Source organism: Nicotiana sylvestris, chromosome 3, assembly GCF_000393655.2.
Source record: "Nicotiana sylvestris chromosome 3, ASM39365v2, whole genome shotgun sequence".
Classification (NCBI taxonomy): domain Eukaryota; kingdom Viridiplantae; phylum Streptophyta; class Magnoliopsida; order Solanales; family Solanaceae; genus Nicotiana; species Nicotiana sylvestris.
The window spans coordinates 143049342-143072822 of NC_091059.1; the positions used below are offsets into that span (position 1 = coordinate 143049342).

The window sequence follows — 23481 nt, forward strand, 5'->3', positions numbered from 1 at the left end:
ACTCTTCCAAATCCCGAACCAACCATTCCCGCACGTCACAAATTAGTAAAAGCAAGTACATGAAGTCTTATCTAGGGGAACGGGGTTCTAAAAGGCAAAACGACCAGTCGGGTCATTACATTCTCCACCTCTTAAACAAATATTCGTCCTCGAACGGGTTTAGATTCATACCTGAAGTGTTGAATAAATGTAGATATCTGCTCTGCATGTCCTCCTTGGACTCCCGGGTTGCCTCCTCGATTGGTTGGCCCCTCCACTGGACCTTCACTACAGAAATCCTCTTGGATATCAACTAGCGATCCTGTCTATCAACAATGGCAACTGGCTCTTCCTCGTAACCCAAACTCTCATCCAGATGAATGGTACTGAAGTCTAACACATGGGACAAGTCGGCATAATACGTCCGAATCATAGATACGTGAAACATTGGATGAACTCCTGACAGACTGGGAGGTAAAGTGAGCTCATAAACAACCTCCCCAACTTGCCTCAATGCCTCAAATGGGCCTATAAACCTGGGTCTCAACTTGCCCTTCCTCCCGAATCCCACAATACCCTTTATCGGCGAGACTTTCAAGAGAACCTTCTCACCGACCATGAATGACACATCACACGCCTTCTGATCTGCATAACTCTTTTGTCTGGACTGTGCTGTGCGAAGCCTTTCCTGAATCAACTTTACCTTTTCCAAGGCATCTTTCACCAAGTCTATACCATACAACTTAGACTTACAAGGCTCAAACCACTCGATAGGAGAACAACATCGCCGACCATATAAGGCCTAAAATGGAGCCATCTTGATGCTGGACTAATAGCTGTTTTTGTAAGCAAACTCTGCCAAGGGCAAGAACTGATCCCACTATCCTCCAAAATCAATCACACATGATATCATGACCCAAAACCATGTGTGAATTATGACCCAAGTCAATCATACAAATATTTGATATAAAACGATAAGAAATTTAATCAATTCATGACCCTTGTTATTTTAAATAACAACCAACTCAATATAACTCACAACATAAACTTTTAAATCATTTACATCAATCCAAGATTTTGGATAAATCGTACAAAATCATTTTATATACTTTAAGTCATCGAAATCGCTTTCGGCTCCTTAAGCCTAATCATAAGAAATTTATCCTTACCTTTCACTGGGAGTATCATACCATCACCGACATAAGAAGGTCAACTAGGTTATATACCTAGCGGCAAGTATCATATACCCTACTTGCTCAGGTCATCTCATCGTAGTGCCGTACGAATCGACTCAGCCGTGCTAATAATAACACAAAATAGTACTCTCTCAAGGGAGAGCACTCTGCCGTAGTCTATACCACAAAGTGGCCATCTACGCCTACACCGACACATGTAGTTTCATGACGACGAACACAATATATCCGAAATCAATCTCGGTGAACACAAGTAACTCCCAAAACATTTGATACTTCAAAAATAGATTCATAGCATAGTAGCTTCAAATCATAGCATTTATATAAAATCTAAATCATTTGAATAAAAATTAAATAAACAGCCTTTTACATGCTAAAGCCTTTAGCAATTTAACGTCAACCTTTAAAAGATACCAGAGGGCTATTCTGCACATCAATTTCCAAAAGAAATACTTTCCATGAAAAATTTTCTTTAGAACTCAAATATGTATCCTCTTGTCCATACATAATTTTTGATAAAAACTTATAACATTTACCTTGAGTGTCATCTTGCCAACTAGATTTAAAATAAAATTTTACAAAATGACATGACACTACGTATGCAACATAGTATTAGTATATGGAGACATCCGTACTTGTTTGTCCCCACAAGCACAAAAGCACATTTGCAAACAACTTAAGTATTAACTTGAAACATGTTTTTAGCTAAAGTCCCTCAAGAAGAGTAAATTTTAATCAACTTACCTTGCTTTCGCTTTATTAACATTCACAAGCTTTCAATCCTCTTCCTTCATTCCAATATTGATTAAGAAGCTCAACATCACCAACAAGTCGATATCTACAATTAGATATCCTAATTATATGAAAATATGGCCTAAGATATTAACCAATATCCATATATGGCTCAAAAATTGGCTACAAGCCTCCAACAACTCAAATCGCCAAATACATTTACAAGCTAGACCATTCAACTTCATCCTTATATTTTAATACCCATTCGAAGTCATTAATGATACTACATCAATTTTCCAATGCCACCAAGTTACTCTTCATCATCTTCCATAATCAAAACTTGCACAATATACAATTTGGATGATTACTTACTTGATCACTGCCATCTTTTGCTAACAATAATTCCATAGGTTGATTGTATTCAATCAATTTCATCACCAAGATTCACCATTCATCTTCTCTCTTATTTTCTCAAAAGTACTATTCATGCCATGAATTAGATTTTTATAATCCAATCTTTCAACCAATAAAACTTGTAAAAAATAGTTCAAATACTTCTAACTACTCATAATAAACGAGTTTGAAGCATTGGAATTACCTCTGTAGATCAATCTTGAAAAATCACAACTTTGGTGATTTTCATGTTCTTGAGGATTTGATGATGAAATCTAGAATTTGGATGTTATAATGATGTTAGAACTCATGTATATTGATTAATATCAACTCAAAACATCATTAAAAACTTACCTCGGTTGATTTGGACTTGATTTGAGCTCAAAATCGCCCCTTCACCTCAAGAACCTTAACCCCCAACACTCAAAATACTCTCTCCCCCAACTTGGTATTGATAAGCCCAGATTTCTAGGCTTCGGACGCGATCTGGACTCTATGGAAACACTTCACTGCTAGCCTTTCTTTCGGACGCGTCGCTTCCGCAGGCTCCTCCGCCAGCTTTTGGTAATTTGGTCATAACTTCTTGTAGGAATATCCAAATAACAAACGGTTTGAAGCGTTTGAAACTAGACTCAAAGACCTTTAATTTGATATAGTTGTCCATTACATAACTCTTTATAAATATGTAGATATGCTTATCCAAAGTTAAGTCTTGTGCGTACTTATTTGGAACTTTAGTCTACCATGTAATTTCCAATTTGACTTGGACTTAGGGCTATCCTTAGACCCCTCATCACTTATAATATACCTCGTACACTTATTATCATATTGAATTAATATTCATCATATTAATAGTCCTCGTCTGCATACAAAATAGTACAATTAACACACGTCAGCTTTCTTAATAGCGCTTATGTACTTCGAAATTTTCCGGGGTGCTACATTCTCCCCCACTTAAGAAAATTCGTCCTCGAATGTTTTACAAGTCGCTTCTAATAATAGAGTTACCATCTATTTACCTCCAACCATTATGCATAGGTACTTATGACTATATGAGTCTTATACTTTCTTTCCCAAATCTCAACTTGCTCATGGCCCTCAAAATTTGGCTATCTTTACAAATTCTTAATATTTTTGGCAGAGTTTCCCCTATAACTAAGACTATCCAAAAATATTAACCTGTCCAGAACAAGCCCCCACACGGGCACCAATAACAATATCGCTCAACAACCAACAATACACGACATAATGTACCATCTTGACCCCACGCGGCCGTACATATACCATAAGTGCATCAAATGTGAATCTTTAAAACTTTTAACTAGTGACATATATGAATACCATTCAATATCAATAATAGCTACTACACATAGCTCCCATATTATTATTAAACCTGCATGCCTTTTCTTTAGTCATGCATAGGTCAAATTGTACCTGAAAAGTATCTTTAAATAAACCAAAAATCTCTCTGTGATGGGACGTCCTTAATATTTTTTTTTTGAATAACGTAGAATGGCACATTTTTATACTGCCTAAATTCTCAGCTTCCTCAAAGCTATGGCTCATGCTTGGTGAGAGCAAAATTATATTGCCCACTTGGTACCTGTAAACTTATCCATTCCAACTCATAGTCTCAAAATTTTCTTATAATCAATACTTTCAAATTAGTCTATTGCTCTTTTGAGTCCTGTTTCCAGGAAAAGTTTTCCCACTTAAGACTTTTAAAATTCTCTAATCATCAAAATTATTTTGGAATATCCTTTTATTCCTTCCAAAGATTAATAAGATATTTGTCTCAGATTTATCCATCATATGATAATTTAATACCCCTACTTTTGCTCATACCTTTAGATCTCATGTTAGATTCATAACTTGATAAATATCATTACCAACAAGTTTACCCGGAAAGCAATTCAACTCACTTCATTCGATTTCCTGATACTAGTTTGCCACGTAATCGCGGGCATCTGTGTCCCAGTTTTATTTCTTAAATTTTAACAATTCTTTGATCCCATTAAGTATCTTGTAATATTTTTCTACCAAAAACTTGGGATTGCATTTATCTCCATGCGCACCATAGACATGCTACCGTAGCCCGTAAGTTTTCAACAATCGAGAGTCACTGCTATTACGATGGTACTTGCTCCCTTGTAATATTAGTGCTCTTCCTTGAACCCATACCCTTTACTGGCATACATTATTTTTATATAGGAGAGTCTTTTATCATTCCAAAATGCGCATTACATTACCCTTTTTTTATTTTATCTCGTGCTAAAGTGTGCACACATTAAAATACCATCTTATTCCACTTAATCCCACGTGCAATTTAAAGTACTTCCTTGTTCTCCGCCAATACTTGAATTTAATTCAAATTGCACATGCCCCCAAAGTTGTAGGAATACATTCGAGTTGCCCATTAAATCTTTGACTATCAAGCATAAATTTTAATATCCCTGATGCAGAACATCATAACTATTACTTGTAATATGAGTCTTTGAATCCCAACAAAAACTTTATGGTAATTGTGCTCATTCCGCCATGACGTTACCGAATGTTTCCTCTTCATCTTGACTCTAGTAAATAAAATATCTTATTTCTCAAACCATTATCTTTAAGGTGAATCCTTTTTGTTCCGATGCTCCCCACTTAGGAGTAAACCCAATTCAAAAACTCTTACTTGCCACTCGAAGTCAATATTAAACTTATTTCTCAGATAGAAATTTTCATTGAAAATCAATTTGTCCACCCACTACAATAGGTTATTTACCACTCCCAATTAGAAATCTCTATTTCAGCGCTTCAGTCTTTCATCGTACATTGACTTTTATCTCATCATTATGCCGATATGCTCATTATTCTGACAATAGGATAGATTGATTATGCTCATAGGAACTTTCTTTATTCATTTTCGTATCTAACATATATTTTCCGCCCTTACAACATCATTATAGTTACCACTTCACTCTTTCATGTTCACTCTACCATTGAGATCTCTTACAATATTTCACCCTTCAATCCATGTTCTAATACAGTTCTAGCAAGTACAACTGCCTTGCGCCTCTCCACTCACGCTTAAATATGCTGAACTAGTATGACTCCCTTAGGCTAAATTCACATATTCACATCAACATCATATGATAAATATATACTTGCATATTTTTCCATTATTCATGGTATCATTGACCTTGTCCATACATATCATGTTAGGGATTTAGACACATTATCATGTACACTTAGAATTCTTGTAACTCCTCAATCTCCAAATCCATACCATAATTGTTTTCAATTTTGTTTTTGAGCCTTACGTCGTACACATTATATGTATAACTTTCCAACAACTTTAACTTAGCCCATGAGCCAATCAATATTTATTCTTCTTAAATCATAAGGATCCGTTCATTCACAAGTTAACTGCTCTTTCAATATTGGACACATACAGAGTTGCTTTGGGATCATTCTTGGAAATTCTCACTTTGTTTTTCATCATTTCAGCAGAATAAAATAAAACATACCTCAATTAGAAAAACTCAAGATTATTATTCCATATCAATCTTTTTTTCTTCCTTCTCTAATAATCTATATTGCTTCTTATAACCTCCATGATTACGCCTTTTGTGCATCTCATGCCTTAATATTTTAACGCTTATCCATTTAAGTCAGCATACTTTATCCTCCCATGCCTTGACATGCATAATTAGAGGTTTACTTTCACTTGTATTACATTCATCATCTGGAGGAACTCAAGGTTGTCATGCCCATCTTTTATATACGACATGCTTCGTCCATCCTCAACTCTTACTTACGCGTGGAACTTTATTTCTTCTGCATCACTTCTATTACATATGACACAATCATGATGATAATCAATCATGCTTAGAAGAAACCCAATCTCTAGTATAATTAAGGGTCATCTCCCTCATCTAATATTATTCTCTTTCCAGATAATCAAGAACGTCTTATTTTTTTCTTTTTTTTTTCCTTCGAGAAGGTGTCTTTGGCCATTGTTGACATTGTCTTAACTACGCCATACTCTTTATGAGTCATACAATGTTTACCATAAATTTGACTGATTCATATCGACTTATCAATTAGATCCATATCACCTCTCTATATCTTGTCATGACAGTTTAAGATGCAACATCTTCATTTAAACTTTTTTTTGTAGCTTTGCTTAAATCATTATTGGTGATTACCATAGTAAACAGTCGCTCCAACATCTTGACCAACAATCTTAAATTGAAATCTAGGTCTAACATAGGTGCCCTTATTCGCATCCTTTAGTAAAATCCTTTATAATTCAGGACACCATCCTGTCAATACTAGCTGATATCATCACCTTATTTTCTTCCATGATTTCTCAGTATTTGACTGATAATTCTTATTCACCAAAGTCAAACATGTTGACTATCTCATTCCCAATCTATTCTTAATTTATCCTCCCATTTTGAACAAATCTGACACTTTCTTGCTATTAGCCCAAACATCTTGTATTGTAACTTGAACCTTGAACATTATTCTCGTTACCTCTATATCTTCCACAACAGGTAGTTAATACGATCGAGAATCCGTACTCTCACTTCAGGCACAAACGCACGATCTGGAGTATGAAGAAAATGAAACACCCTATATATCATTGTAGCCTCCCCGATATAAGTGTGGCCGGCAACACACCGATAAGAGGGAATCTACTTGACACGGCTCCATAGACTTCCTAGGACTCGACTTAGAACCTAGTGCTCTGATACCAAGTTTATCACTACCCAAAACCACGTGACCGGCACCCGGCACACTACCCGACCCTAGTGAACCAAACCATGTGATGCACCCAAATCATATGCATGAAAACCAATTTAACTGCAGAAGCTCATTGAAAATCTTATACATTTTCAAGTTAAATTATAAAATATTTTCCAATTCAAAATCACACATGACGCCCTTTCATAATAATAGTAACAATGAGACTAAGTAAGATAAATACACTTTCATGAATGTCGTGTACAACTCCGTTATACAACTTTTCACAACTATCTATGGAGCCTCTATACCAAAGAATAGAACCAACGGTTAGGGTAATTCCAACAAAATAAAATAAGGAAGAACATGATAGCTACCACGAAATAAAAGTGGTTCTTCATAATACCTCGGAAAGAGAGTCATCCTGGCCTGACCGCATGCCACATATCATACATCATCCTGAAATATGTAAAGTAAGCAGGGCCCTGGAGGGGGGCCCTAAGGGCTGAGTATACCACATCTGTACTCAATAAGTATCATAGACTCTCTCTACTTAAGTTCTTGGGACAAACTTTATAAAAATTAATGCACCAATATTTGATATAAAATGATAAGAAATTTTATCAATTCATGACCCTTGTTATTTTAAATAACAACCAACTAAATATAACTCACAATATAAACTTTTAAATCATTTACATAAATCCAAGATTTTGGATAAATCGTACAAAATCATTTCATATACTTTAAGTCATCGAAATCGCTTTCGGCTCCTTAGGCTTAATCATAAGAAATTCATACTAGTTTATCACGACCCAAAACCACGTAACCGGTACCCAACACACTACCCGACCAGAGCGAACCAAACCATGTGATGCACCCAAATCATATGCATGAAAACCAATTTAACTGCAGAAGCTCATTGAAAATGTTATACATTTTCAAGTTAAATGATAAAATATTTTTCAATTCAAAATCACACATGACGCCCTTTCAGAATAACAGTAACAATGAGACTAAGTAAGATAAATACACTTTCATGAATGTCATGTACAACCCCGTTACTATAACCTTTCACAACTATCTATGGAGCCTCTATACCAAAGAATAGAACCAACAGTTGGGGTAATTCCAACAAAATAAAATAAGGAAGAACATGATAGCTACCGAGAAATAAAAGTGGTGCTTCATAATACCTCGAAAAGAGAGTCATCCTGGCCTGACCTCATGCCACGTATCATACATCATCCTGAAACATGTAAAGTAAGCAGGGTCCTGGAGGGGGGCCCCTAAGGGCTGAGTACACCACAACCTTACTCAATAAGTGTCATAGACTCTCTCTACCTAAGTTCTTGGGACAAACTTTATAAAAATTAATGCACCAATATTTGATATAAAAAGATAAGAAATTTTATCAATTCATGACCCTTGTTATTTTAAATAACAACCAACGGAATATAACTCACAATATAAACTTTTAAATCATTTACATCAATCCAAGATTTTGGATAAATCGTACAAAATCATTTCATATACTTTAAGTCATCGAAATTGCTTTCGGCTCCTTAGGCCTAATCATAAGAAATTCATCCTTACCTTTTACTGGGAGTACCATACCATCATCTACATAAGAAGGTCAACTAGGTTATATACCTAGCAATAAGTATCATATACCCTACTTGCTCAGGTCGTCTTATCGTAGTGCCGTACGAATCGACTCAGCCATGCTAATAATAGCACAAAATAGTACTCTCTCAAGGGAGAGCACTCTGCCATAGTCTATACTACAAAGTGGACATCTACGCCTATACCGGCACGTGTAGTTTCATGACGATGAACACATTATATCCGAAGTCAATCTCGGTGAACACAAGTAACTCCCAAAACATTTGATACTTCAAAAATAGATTCATAGCATAGTAGCTTCAAAGGATCTATTTTTTTTATCAAATCATAGGATTTATATAAAATCTAAATCATTTGAACAAAAATTAAATAAACAGCCTTTTACGTGCTAAAGCCTTTAGCAATTTAACATCAACCTTTAAAAGATACCACAAGGGCTATTCTGCACATCAATTTCCAAAAGAAATACTTTCCATGAAAACTTTTCTTTAGCACTCAAATATGTATCCTCTTGTCAACACATAAGTTTTGATAATGACTTATAACATTTACCTTGAGTGTCATCTTGCCAACAAGATTTAAAATAAAATTTTACAAAGCGACATGACACTACATATGCAACATAGTATTAGTATATGGAGACATCCGTACTTGTTTGTCCCCACAAGCACGAAAGCACATTTGCAAACAACTTAAGTATTAACTTGAAACATGCTTTTAGAGAAAGTCCCTCAAGAAGAGTAATTTTTAATCAACTTACCTCGCTTTCGCTTTATTAACATTCACAAGCTTTCAATCCTCTTCCTTCATTCCAATATTGATTAAGAAGCTCAACATCACTAACAAGTTGATATCTACAATTAGATATCCTAATTACATTAAAATATGGACTAAGATATTAACCAATATCCATATATGGCTCATAAATTGGCTACAAGCCTCCAACAACTCAAATCGCCAAATACATTTACAAGCTACACCGTTCAACTTCATCCTTATATTTTAATACCCATTCGAAGTCATTAATGATACTACATCAATTATCCAATGCCACCAAGTTACTATTCATCATCTTCCATAATCAAAACTTGCACAATATACAATTTGGATGATTACTTAGTTGATCACTTCCATCTTTTGCTATCAATAATTCCATAGGTTCATTGTATTCAATCAATTTCATCACCAAGATTCACCCTTCATCTTCTCTTATTTTCTCAAAAGTACTATTCATGCCATGAATTAGATTTTTATAATCCAATCTTTCAACCAATAAAACTTGTAACAAATACTTCAAATACTTCTAACTACTCATAATAAACGAGTTTGAAGCATTGGAATTACCTCTAGTAGATCAATCTTGAAAAATCACAACTTTGGTGATTTTCATGTTCTTGAGGATTTGATGATGAAATCTAGAATTTGGATGTTATAATGATGTTAGAACTCATGTATATTGAGTAATATCAACTCAAAACATCATTAAAAACTTACCTCGGTTGATTTGGACTTGATTTGAGCTCAAAATTGCCCCTTCACCTCAAGAACCCTAACCCCCAACACTCAAAATACTCTCTCCCCTGATTTGGTATTTATAGGCCCAGATTTCTGGGCTTCAGACGTGATCTGGACGCTATGGCAGCACTTCACTGCCAGCCTTTCTTTCGGACGCGTCGCATCCGCAGGCTCCTCCGCCAGCCTTTGGTAATTTGGTCATAACTTCTTGTAGGAATATCCAAATGACAAACGGTTTGAAGCGTTAGAAACTAGATTCAAAGACCTTTTATTTGATATAGTTGTCCATCACATAAATCTTTATAAATATGTAGATATGTTCGTCCAAAATTAGGTCTTGTGCGTACTTATTTGGAACTTTAGTCTACCATGTAATTTCCAATTTGACTTGGACTTAGGGCTATCCTTTGACCCCTCATAAATTATAATATATCTCGTACACTTATTATCATATTCAATTAATATCCATCATATTAATAGTCCTCATCTGCATACAAAATAGTACAATTAGCACACATTAACTTTCTTAATAGCGCTTAAGTACTTCAAGATTTTCCGGGGTGCTACACATGATCTAAGCATGTCCTCCAAAATCTGAACTGTCCGCTCCGACTACCCATCGGTCTGAGGATGGAATGATGTGCTAAGCTCTACACGGGTCCTCAACTCACTCTGAATAGCTCTCCAGAAATGGGAAGTGAACTGAGGGCCTCTATATGATATGATGGAAACAGGCACGCCGTGCAACCGGACTATCTCTCAAATGTAAATCTGAGAATACCTCTATGAAGTATATGTAGTTGCCACTGGAATAAAGTGGGTCGACTTGGTCAACCTGTCAACAATGACCCACACTGCATCAAACTTCTGCAAAGTGCGGGGCAACCCAACTACAAAGTCTATAGTAATGCGCTCCCACTTCCACTCTGGTATAGGCATCTACTGAAGTAGGCCACCCGGCCTCTCGTGTTCATACTTAACCTGCTGGCAATTCAAGCACCTAACCACATACTCCACTATGTCTTTCTTCATCCTCCGCCACCAATAATGTTGTCTCAAGTGACAATACATCTTCGTAGCACCCAGATGAATGGAATACTGTGAACTATATGCCTCCTATAGGATCCTCTCCCGCAGACCATCAACATTAGGAACACATAGGCGACCCTGGAGTCTCAAAACACCATCCTCGCTAGTAGAAACCTCCTTGGCACCATCCTGTAGCACTGTCTCTCTGAGAACCGCCAAATGTGGATCATCGAACTACCGGGCCTTGATCCATCCCAATAATGAAGACTGAGCAACAACACATGCAAGAACTTGGCTGGGCTCTGAAATATTCAACCTCACAAGTCTGTTAGCCAAGGACTGAATGTCTAAAGATAGTGGCCTCTCCTCTGCTGGAATGAATGTCAAGCTACCCATACTCCCTGCTTTCTTAATTAAGGCATCCGCGACCACATTTGCCTTGCCCGGATGATAAAGAATGGTGATGTCATAATCCTTCAGTAACTCAAGCCATCTACGCTGCCTCAAATTGAGATCCCTCTGCCTGAATAAATGCTCTAAGCTGCGATGATCAGTATAAAACCTCACATGACACCCCATACATATAGTGCCTCCATATCTTAATAGCATGCACAATCGCGGCCAACTCTATATTGTGCACAGGATAATTCTTGTCACGACCCAAAATCCACTAAGGGTCGTGATGGAGCAAGACACCGCTGTCAGGCAAGTCAACCATAAATACTTAATTAAATTCTCGTTTTAATAATTTTGAAGACTATGATTTTTCCTTTAATTTTACTAGTAAAAGATAATCATTTCAACTCAAATAAAAAAATGTTTAGAAGTTAACACAAAATTTCCCATAATCATCCTAGAACCCGGTGTAACAAGTGCATGAGCAGTTTCTAGGAAATTTTGTAATACAACAACTGTCTAGAATACAAATCGGACAGAAAAGAAAAAAAAATACAGTACAATACTCTGAAGGAGACTCTACTGGTTGCAGATCGTCTCGCAAGATGCAGCTCACCCAAGTCCCCGCATCAACCATGCCACTGCGCCTAGCTAGGCGACTAGCCACACATGAACTAGTGCAACAAAATGCACAACAAGTGTAGTATGAGTACGAAAATAATGTGTACCTAGTAAGTATCTTGTCTAACCTCGAAGAAGTTGTGACGAGAGGCCGAATTCTACACTTACTAGTGGTCCGGTAATAATATATTGAAAATGTGAGGAAATTATGGAATTTATAAAGCAAATATAAACTCATATAGCCTAAAAGCAAGTAAACAACTTCTCAAATAATAATGGATTTCCAAAGATTTATTTTTCATCATCTTTATCAATTTATCTCAGTACAGGAGAGGCAATTATCAACATCTATAAATCTCAGGCAAGCAATACAAGCATGCACATATCATGTCGAGGTCGTACGGTCCGATCCAATATAAAAATAAAATGTGCACTGCCATAGGGTCGAATGGCGCGAACCATAGATGCATCTATTACCCTGCTCGCGAATCATATGTGCGACGCGATCAAATATAAATAATAGAGTTACCCCGCTCACGGATCATATATGCGATGCAGGTACTCAGAGATACACACATTCAAATAGTCAATTAAGAATTTATCAGGAAACATTTCTCCAAGGAAAAGCCAATTCTCTTTTAACGATTTAAGAAAATGAAGTTTAACCCTTTTTAGAAATTCTTTTACTAATTCAATATGATTTAAGCAATTTAAGTTGCCAATAAGATTACAAATAGTTCAGGTATAGCATGCTTTAGGGTCCTAGACTACCCGGACTTAAGCACAATAGTAGCTATGCACAGACTCTCGTCACCTTGTGTATACGTAGCCCCCACAAATAGAAGCATATAACCAATTATTTTACCTATGGGGATAATTCCCCCTTACAAGGTTACAAAGGAGACTTACCTTGCTCCGAAGCTTACTTCCAAATTCAAGAATGCGCTCCAACCCTCAAATTGGAGCCGAACGATCCCAAACTATTCAAATGGGGTAAGAACTAGCCAATATACGCCCAAGAGTTCATATTCCATCTATTAAAATAATTTCCCAACCCTAAATACAAGTTTCCTAAAATTCATCTGCGGGGCCCACGTCTCGAAACCCCATAAAATTACGGAATATCACCCCCGTCCAACCATGAGTCCAACCATACCAGTTTTGCTAAATTCTAACATCAACTCGACCCTCAAATCTTTAATTAAAGTTTTGAAAGATTTCTACCATTTTCAACCCAAAAACAAGTAATCATGACGAAATATTCGATGATAATCTCATATTATTGATTAACAATGATCACAAGTGACTTATCTCAAGTTTCCCGTGAATTCTTGCTAAAAAATCATCCAAAACGAAGTTGAAGATTAGGGTATAGAACCTTACCTCTTAGATGAAGATTTTGTGATTAGGTTCCTTGATTCTTGAAGATTAGATGATTTGAATGTTGGATTTCCTCCTTATCTCTCTAAAATTCTCTCACCTCTCTCTAGAATGCTCAGAGAATCATCCCAAAGTAAACCCCAAAGAATATTTATCAAAATGGGGTCGGGTTATAAAAATAGGAAGATTAAGCCTTCGAAACAAGGTCTGCAATCGCATAATGCGTCGCAGAATGGGTATGCGGGCCGCAAAACCATCGCATAACTCGGTGCCCAAAACTGGGCAATTTTGGCCCAGTATGCGACCTAATTTGCGGTCGCATATCAAGTATGTGGACCACATATTTTCTATGCGATCACATAGTTTCTCCTCCAGGATCACATTTTCCAACCTTTGGTAATTTGGTTATAACTTTGTGTAGGAATGTCCAAATGACGAACGGTTTGAAGCGTTGGAAATTAGACTCAGAGATATTTAATGTGATAGGTTGTGCATCACATAACACCTTATATACATGCGGATATGCTCGTCCAAAATAGGGTCTTGTGTGCATTCTCTTTGAAAATTTAGTCTATTATGAAATTTTTCAACTGGGCTTAGACTTAGGACTTTCCTTAGACCCCATATATCTTATAATATGCCTCGTACACTTATTATCATATTCAATCGATATCCATCATATTATTAGTCCTCATCTGCACATAAGATAATATAATTAGAACGCGTTGACTTCTTATTGATGCTTATGAAACTAAGAACTTCCAACTTCTATGTTCGACGTCGAAACCTATCAAATCAAGTCTGATTGCCCTCAAATTTTGCACACAAGTCATATTTGACATTAAGGAACTACTCCAACTTTCGAAATTGGATTCCGACCCCGATATCAAAAGGTCCACTTCCGGTCAAACTTCTCAAAAACCTTCAAATTTCTAACTTTAGCCAAATGACTCCAAAATGACTTACAGACCTCCGAATTTACTTCCGATCACGCTCCCAATACCATAATCATCGTACGGAGCTATTCCTAAACTCAAAATCCCAAACGGACATCGATAACACTAAAATTCACTTTAACCAAAACTTATGAAATTCTTCTAAAATGATAACTTCCACAATAGGCGTCGAGACGCTCCCGGGTCATCCAAAACCCAATCCGAACATACGCCCAAGTCCAAAATCATCATATGAACCTGTTGGGACTTTCAAATTCTGATTCCAAGGTCATTTACTCAAAAATCCAATCTTAGTCGATTTTTCCAACTTAAGGCTTCCGAATGAGAATTCTCTTTCTAAATCGACTCTGAACTTCTCGAAATTCAATTTTGACCACGTGTACAAGTCATAATACCTGAAATGAAGCTGCTCATGGCCTCAAACTACTAAACAACGCATTGGAGCTCAATATGACCGGTCGGGTCGTTACAATTCTTCTCATGAATTTTCAGCTGACGCAAAGCATATGCAATAACTCGCCCCTCCTACATCAACACACAACCCAAGCTAATGCATGAATCACCGCAATATACCGTATACATCCCTAAACTGAAAGGCAACACAATAACTGGTGTTGTAGTTAAAGCTGTTTTGAGCTTCTGAAAGCTCGCATCACAATCATCGAACCAACGGAAAAGAGCACCCTTCTGGGTCAATCTAGTCAGAGGTGACGCAATAGATGAAAAGCCCTACACAAATCGTCTGTAATAACCTGCTAACCCCAGGATACTCCTGATCTCGGTCACTGAAGTAGGACGTGGCCAACTCTGAACTGTCTCAATCTTCTTGGGATCCACCTTAATACCCTCTCCTGACACAATATGCCCCAAGAATACCACTGAATCTAGCCAATTCTCACACTTGGAGAACTTAACATATAGCTTCGCAAGGTCTGAAGCACTACTTTCAAATGTTGCTCATGCTCCCCCAGGCTACGAGAGTATATCAAGATGTCGTTAATGAAGACGATGACAAATGAATCAATATAAGGTCTGAACACCCTATTCATCAAGTCTATAAATGCTGATGGGGCATTAGTCAAGCCAAAGGACATCACCAGAAACTCATAATGGCCATATCTAGTCCGAAATGCAGTCTTCAGAACATTTGAGTCCCGAATCTTCAACTGATGGTACCCTGACCTCAAGTTGATCTTAGAGAACACCCTAGAACCCTACAACTAGTCGAACAAATCATCAATGCGTGGCAATGGGTACTTGTTCTTGATGGTAGCCTTATTCAACTGGCGGTAATCAATTCACATCCGCATGGTCCCATCCTTCTTCTTTACGAATAACACTGGTGCACCCCAAGGTGGCACACTCGGTCTAACAAACCTCTTTGCTAAATACTCCTCATGCTGCTCCTTCAACTCCTTCAAATCTTTCGGAGCCATACGGTATGGTGGAATAGGTATAGGCTGGGTGCCTGGAGCGAAATCAATATAGAAATCAATATCACGATCCGGTGGCATTCCAGGAAGGTCAGAGGAAACACATCGTCGAACTCCCGAACTACTGGAACTGAATCAATCGTCGAAGACGCTACAGTGGTGTCCGAAACATAAGCTAGGTAAGCCAAACAACCCTTCTCGACTATATGTCGATCCTTCAGAAAAAAGATAACCCGACTAGATGTATTAACTGAGGAACCCTTCCACTCCAACCTTGGCAACTCTGGTATTGCTAATGTAACAGTCTTGGCATGGAAATATAGGACGGTGTGATATGGAGATAAGCAATTCATGCCCAGGATGACCTCAAAATCAATCATGTCAAGCAATATAAGATCTGCTCTAGTCTCAAAATTGCAAAATATAACCACACAGGACCGGTAGATCCAATCCACAACCACATAATCGCCCACAGGAGTGGACACATGAATAGGAGTACCCAAAGGCTCACTAGGAATATCCCGAAAATGAGAAAATAGAGATGACCCATATGAATAGGTAGACCCTGGATCAAATTGTAAGGCCCCGTGAAAATTTTTGCTCAAAAACCCAAGATCTCGTAGTGCCAAGTTAGGAATATTTGTTAGAAATTCGTAAAATTCTTTGTGGCGAGATTGCAAACCGTTGTTCGGACCCTTTGGATTAATTTGTGCATTAAAAAGTTAAGGAATAATGTTTTTCAGAAAAGCGTGTTTCTGTGGTCTATTATGCAGTCGCATAATAGCTATGCGAACCGCATAGTCACCGTAGAGTGAGGCAGTTTGATGGTTAATTTTGAGGTCAACTATGCGGCCAATTATGCGATCGCATAATAAATATGCGGGCTGCAGAGTCATCGCATAATATCCTTGGAATTTTTGCAAGGGGCAGTTCTGCGGTGCATTATGCGACCGCAGAACAGATATGTGGACCGCATCTTGTCGCATACTCGGATAGTTTGTTCAGGTTTTGGGGGCTATTTTTGCGGTCCATTTTGTGGGACGCATGTCCATTATGTGATCGCATATGCGATCACAGATTGTGTCGGGGCTCCTATTTTCTAACTTTTAAAACCCGACCCCATCCCATTAAAAACACCCCATTAGACCCCTTTAATGTATTTTACTGCAAATAGAGTGAGAGAGGGAGTTCTAGAGGGAGAAACTAACACTCACCAAGTCACTTTAATCCTTGCCCAAATCTTTGTAGACTTTTAAGTAAAATTTGCTAGACCTCCATCCTAAGAGGTAAGAACTTGTGGCCTAATCTATGATTTTGAAATTTCTATTAAAATAAGTGATTAACAAGTAGGTTCATGGGTATAAGGATTGATTATCTTGCATGTATAAATGATAATAGGGTATGGGGAGATTATGAGTTAAAAAGATAGCAATTGGGGTATAAGATGATAAAATGTTGTAAGTCCGAAATTTTATTGATGTGGTACTTGTTATATCAAATGAATTGGTGTTGTGATGATATATGTGGAAGGTGCGTCTCCATGTGTTTATTGTGCTGTTCTTTGTAAAATTGAGGATGTGTGGAGAACATAAACGATGTGCTAAAATGCCTAAATTTCAAGTCGAGATCACATTATGATTATTATACTGAACTAGGTGAATTCCTCTCTATGCTTACAACTTGAATTGATCTTGTGTGTGCCTATGATCTTCAATGGCAAGGTTAATGTTGAAAATGGCAATAATGTGAAACGTGAGTTATGAAATGTGGCCTAGTGCCAAGTATGATGTGGTAATTTGGCCCCAAGTGTCAATGAACTAATATATATGAAACCAAAAATTGAAGTGAGATAATTAATGGAAAAGGGTAACGTCTTGGTAAGACGGCTTAGACGATCGGGTCGTGATCGGATGCCATGCTACACACATGGTGGTATTGTGTTGATAATTGAAACCGGAAAGTGAGAATGAAATAGTGATCGATGTATATGTCTCAAATGAGGCAGCTTAGCCGATCGGGCCGTGATCAGACTCCACGCAAGAAAGCGGTGGTATTGTGAATGATGATGAAACAATATGGAATGCCCCAACCTAAAGTTACGAAAATTGTATGAAAGCTATGTGAACCCTTTTATTTGATGACATGGTGATCGTTTGAAGCTTTGTTAGTCCTTATGTTTTCTTTACTCTTGTATGGTTGTTCTTTCTAATAAGATGACGTTTAGTTATACATACTAGTACTATTCCATGGTACTAATGTCCCTTTTGGCGGGGATGCTACATTTTTGAATGAATATGATAGTTCTATAGTGGATAATGCTGATCGTAGGTAGCAGAGAATCCTCCTTTAAGCAATCTTGGTAAGCCCCTCTTCTTCCAGGGGTTATGCAGCATGTCTTTTATTATAAATTTCCACTTTTGAGGTATAGCCGGGACCTTGTTGCCGGCGTTATCATGACTGTCTTTTGTATCTTTAGAGGCTCCGTAGACGTTTGTGTAGGTTATGTTTGGGTGTTGGATGGGTCACTAGACTATGTTGTAATTCTAAACTCATGTTTCCTCTAAATTGTAACTGCATAATGTTTTGGGAATATAACTATGGTTTGAGGATTGTAACATAAAATGAACTAGTAATGTTTCATGTTCGATCTTTCCTACTGTCTAATTTAAACGAGAGTATGGTTTCTTGATCATAGTGAGTTGGGTAGAAGGTGTCAAAAAGGCTTGTTCAGTTGGGTTCACTCGATTGAGCGCTGATTGCGCCTCCTGAGGTTGGGGCATGACACAAATAACACTAAAGCATCCCTACCGTAGATGGAAATAATACCTATGATAACGACATCTGAGGCCAATGCATTTGGTCTGGCTGGAATGGCATAGAATCTGGCTGGAGCGCCAGCTGGCTGGCCTCCACCTGTCTGAGCAGTAGCTGGCTGACCTCTCCTTGTCTGGCCTCCACCTCTATGACGGCCTCTACCCATCTGTCCCCTGCCTCTGGGAGGCTGGGCAATCGGTGCTGAAACCATGGGCTGCTGACCCTACTGTACTGCCTTGCCCCAAAGTCTAGGGCAGGTCCTCTTCATGTGACCCCGATCTCCACACTTGTAGCAACCTCTCGGCACCATAGCTTGTTGTCCTGAAGTCTGAGCCTGCTGACCTGAATATCTACTAAAACAACCCTGAATGGCTGGTGGGCGATATGAGCTCTCTGGCATGGCACTGGAGTAAGGACTGGAAGAACCTGGATGACCATAATACCCGTCGGATGAATCCTTAATAGCTGGTGGACGGAAGAACTCTCCGGCATCGCACTAAAATAAGGCCCCACTGGAGCACCTTAGGGAGGTGGTGGTGGTGCTGAATACGGGGGGCTGCTGGGCTGACCCCTCCCGAAGTGACCTCTGCCCCTAGCTGGGACATCTTTAAACTCTCCAGAAAACCGAGCCCTCTTGTCCTGTTGAATCTTCTCTCTACCCATCTGGCGATAACCCTCAATCCTACGAGTAATCTCTACCACTAGCTGATACTCAGTAACCATCTCCACCTCTCGGGCCATGCTAGCTCGAATACCGGGGTGTAACCCCGCAACAAATCTCTGCACTCTCTCTGCATCCGTGGGAAGTATCATGAGTGTGTGGCGAGATAACTCAGAAAACCTCACCTCATAATCTGTCACAGACATCTGACCCTGCTCAAGCTGCTCAAACTGATACCACAGCTCTTCCCTCTCAGAGGGTGGAATATACCTATCCAAGAATAATTGTATGAACTGACCCCAAGTGATAGGAGGGGAACCTGCTGGCCTTCCAAGAACATAAGACTGCCACCATCTACTGGCCCTGCCCTCTAGCTAAAAAGTAGTGAAGTCAACCTCATGCAACTCCAATATCCTCATGTTGTGCAGTTTGTTCCTACACCTATCAATGAAATCTCAGGCATCCTCATGACGCTCACCCCCAAAGACAGGAGGGTGAAGTCTAGTCCATCTATCCAATAACTTTTTTGGGAACCACTACAGCAACTGGCTGAGCCCCATCCGTGGGTAGTACACCCGGAGTCTGATACACTACAGCTGCATGACCAGGAGCCTGAGCGGTAGGGGTTTGTACTCCCCCTCTTGGCTGTGATGTAGCTGGACCCACTGGAAATAAACCAGCCTGAGTCATGGTGTCTATGAACCGCAGCATACGGCCCATGACCTCTTGGAAACCTGGTGCTGTCATAAAGTCCGTCGGGTAGGCTCAGTTGCGGGCACCTCGCCTTGCTCCTCAATGATAGGATCTCCCGCAGGATCTGCCGGTGGTGCTACTAGAATAGCTTTGGGACGCCTTCATCCCCTACCTCGGGCCGGTGCCCTCCCCTGGCCTCTACCTCAACCTCTAGCAATGGGAGGAGCAGCCCCTCCCAGGTCTGGAACATCTAACGTGCGTGCCCTCACCATCTGTGAGAGAATAGAAGAGAGAAATTTAATATACCCACCACAACACAATAGGAAATGAATAAAGAGTAGTTTCTTAGCACCCTATTGCCTCTCAAAGATAAATACAGGCGTCTCTGTACCGATTCGCAAGACTCTATTAGGTTTGCTCATGACTTGTGAGACCTACGTGAACCTAGTGCTGTGATACCATGTTGTCATGACCCAATTTTATTATAGGTCATGATGGCGCCCAACACTATTGTCAGGCAAGCCAACGCATAAATATTAATAAGTTCTCATTTTACTTTACTTAAACAAATACATCAATTTCTAAATTTGAAGTTTAAAACAAGTGATAATTAGTAACGTACAAAAATAATTATACAATCCCTAAAAGAATAGTCTACTAATGTGTGTGCCAAGACCTGGTGTCACAAATATGTGGGAATATAGTAAACTATAAAAAAGAATAAATCTATCCTACTGTCTGAAATAGAATAGACAGCCAAAAGTAAAGAGAGACTCCACCTGCTGAACGACATAGGAAGGGAGCAGCTCACCATGGAATCTCGGACTACGATCAAGAATGTGTACCAGCCTGGTAACCAGATGTACCTGCCTCAGATCCTCGCTCCAAAGCATATTTCCAATACCAAGAACATGCTCAAACCCTCAATTTGGAGCCGAACGATCCGAAACTCAAGATGCTAGGTGAAAGTCTTCTCTCAAGAGTTCCAAAATCGCCCAATAAATGAGTGAAAATGATCAAAAATAGCCTGGAGTCCGTAATAAATGTAGGTCACTGTCTTCTGCGATTTCTGCATCTGTGGTCCTGGGCTGCACCTGCGCCCACCGCTTCTGCGATCTTGGCTGCTCCTGCGTACAAGTCCACCGCTTCTGCAATTCCGCTTATGTGGATTACGGGCTGCATCTGTGGTCTTGGGCTGCCTGGCCTGGGCCGCATCTGCGATAGAGGGACCGCTTCTACGGTCTTGCACCTGTGGCTTACCATTCGCAGGTGCGGTTTTGACAGTAACCAGCAGCTTCAGCCCTTTCCTAAATTCCTAACTCAACTCGAGCAGCGTTCGTTTGATACTCGGGGCCCCCGGGGCCCCGCCTGAACATACCTACAAGTCTAAAATGATAAAACAGACTTGCTCGAACCCTCGAAACGCCAGAAATAACGCTAAATCTAAGAATCACCCCCAAAACCAATTGAATCAAACTTATGAACTTCAAGTTCTTCAATTTACTTCTAACGCGGCGAAACGTACTTATACTACTCAAATTGACATCAAATTTTGCGTGCAAGTCTTAAATGACACTATGGAACTATTCCCGATATCGGAATTCCATTCGGACCTCGATAACACAAAAACCCGCTCCAAACCTAATATTTAAGAACTTCAAAATCCTTAAGGAATCAACTTTCACTATTAGGCCCCAACGCTCCCGGGTCATCCAATACCCGATCCGGACATACGCCCAAGTCTAAAATCATGATACGAACCTGTTGTAACCTTCCAATCCGGATTTCGAGGTTGTTTACTCAAAACGTTGACCGAAGTCAAATTTGGCCTTTTAAGCCAACCTTAAGGAACCAAGTGTCCCAATTTCAACCCTAACTCTTCCAAATCCCGAACCAACCATTTCCGTACGTCACAAATCAGTAAAAGCAAGTATGGGAAGTCTTATATAGGGGAACAAGGTTCTAAAAGGCAAAACGACCAGTCGGGTTGTTACATAAAATAATGCTAGAAAAATCAATTACAATACACAATGTTAAGTTCTTTACTCTTTTCTCAAAAAGTCAACACTGGGCCCGCTTGATCAAAACTCGAGATTTGGACCAAAACCCAATTATCCATTCACTCCCGAGCCCGGTTATGTAATTAGTTTCGAAATTCAACCTCAATTCCAGGTCTAATTTTCAAATTTAAAAAGATCCCTAATTCTGCCCAAATCCCTAATTTTCTAGCATGAAAGAACATAGATTAAGGTTTGAAATTAATGGGTGTTGATGGAAATGGAAGAAAATGAGTTAAAGTATACTAACCCTATGAAAGGGTGATGAACTTTTTCTTCGAAATCGCCTCTAGGCTGAGCTCTAATGAGAAGATGGTGAAAAATGGATGAAATCCTGATTTTTGGAAGTTTAAATGACTGGGAGTTAGGTGTTCATCGCATTCGCGAGACACATGATGCGTTCGCAAATGGTACTGCCTAGTTGTCTTACGCGATCGCAGCAAACTCTACGCATTCGCGTAGGCTTAGCCCACCTCGTCTTTGCATTCGCAAGCCTGGGCTCGTGTTCGCGTAGAGTAAGAGTTCCATTCTCAGCCCCCGCCTCCGATCACTATGCGTTCGCGAAGGACACACCCCCTACTGCTCCGCGTTCGCGACCAAAACCTCACGTTCGCATTGAGCAAATTCCTCCCCAGCTCATATAACTCATCGGGATCGCGGGAGTATCTTCGCAATCGCGAAGAAGGATGCACTAGATGACAGCAGAAGCAAAAACCAGCAATTTGTTTTTCTAAGTTCAAATGGTCTGTAGCTTATCTGAAACTCACCCGAGCCCCTTGGGCTCCAAATCAAACGTGCACACAAATGTAATAACATCGTACGAAATCACTTGCACGATCAAAATATCAAAATAACACTTAGAACCACGAATCTGACACTAAAACAATTGAAATTTTCAAAGAAATTCAAGAACATGAAATTTTACAACCGGACGTCCGAATCACATCAAATCAATTCCGTTTTGTACCAAATTTTGCAAAAAAGTCTTAAATACTGAGATGAACCTATACCAAGTTTCAGAACTAAAATCCAAACCCGATGGAAACAAAGTCAACCTATGATCAAACTTAGGAATCCTTTAAATATTCAAATTACTAGTTTTAAACAAATTACGTTTAGGGACTTCCGAATTCGGTTTCGAGCATATGCCCCAACTCCCAAATCACGATACGGACACTTCGGGACTGTTAAAATACTGATCCGAGTCCGTTTACATAAAATATTAACCATAGTCAATTCAAATGAGTTTTAAGGCACGATTTCACTTTT

At 39.0% G+C, this 23481-nt stretch overlaps 1 protein-coding gene across 1 annotated transcript; it reads right to left on the reverse strand.

Moving 5' to 3' along the window:
* Positions 1-292: 292 nt before the first annotated feature.
* On the reverse strand, positions 293-18967 carry LOC138888111 (uncharacterized). Its single transcript, XM_070169924.1, has 5 exons — positions 18814-18967; positions 16261-16552; positions 15932-16117; positions 15128-15251; positions 293-781 (listed from the first exon to the last, which is right to left on the reverse strand). The coding sequence occupies exons 1-5, from the start codon at positions 18965-18967 to the stop codon at positions 293-295; spliced, it is 1245 nt and encodes a 414-aa protein (XP_070026025.1).
* Between the last annotated feature and the right edge of the window lie 4514 nt (positions 18968-23481).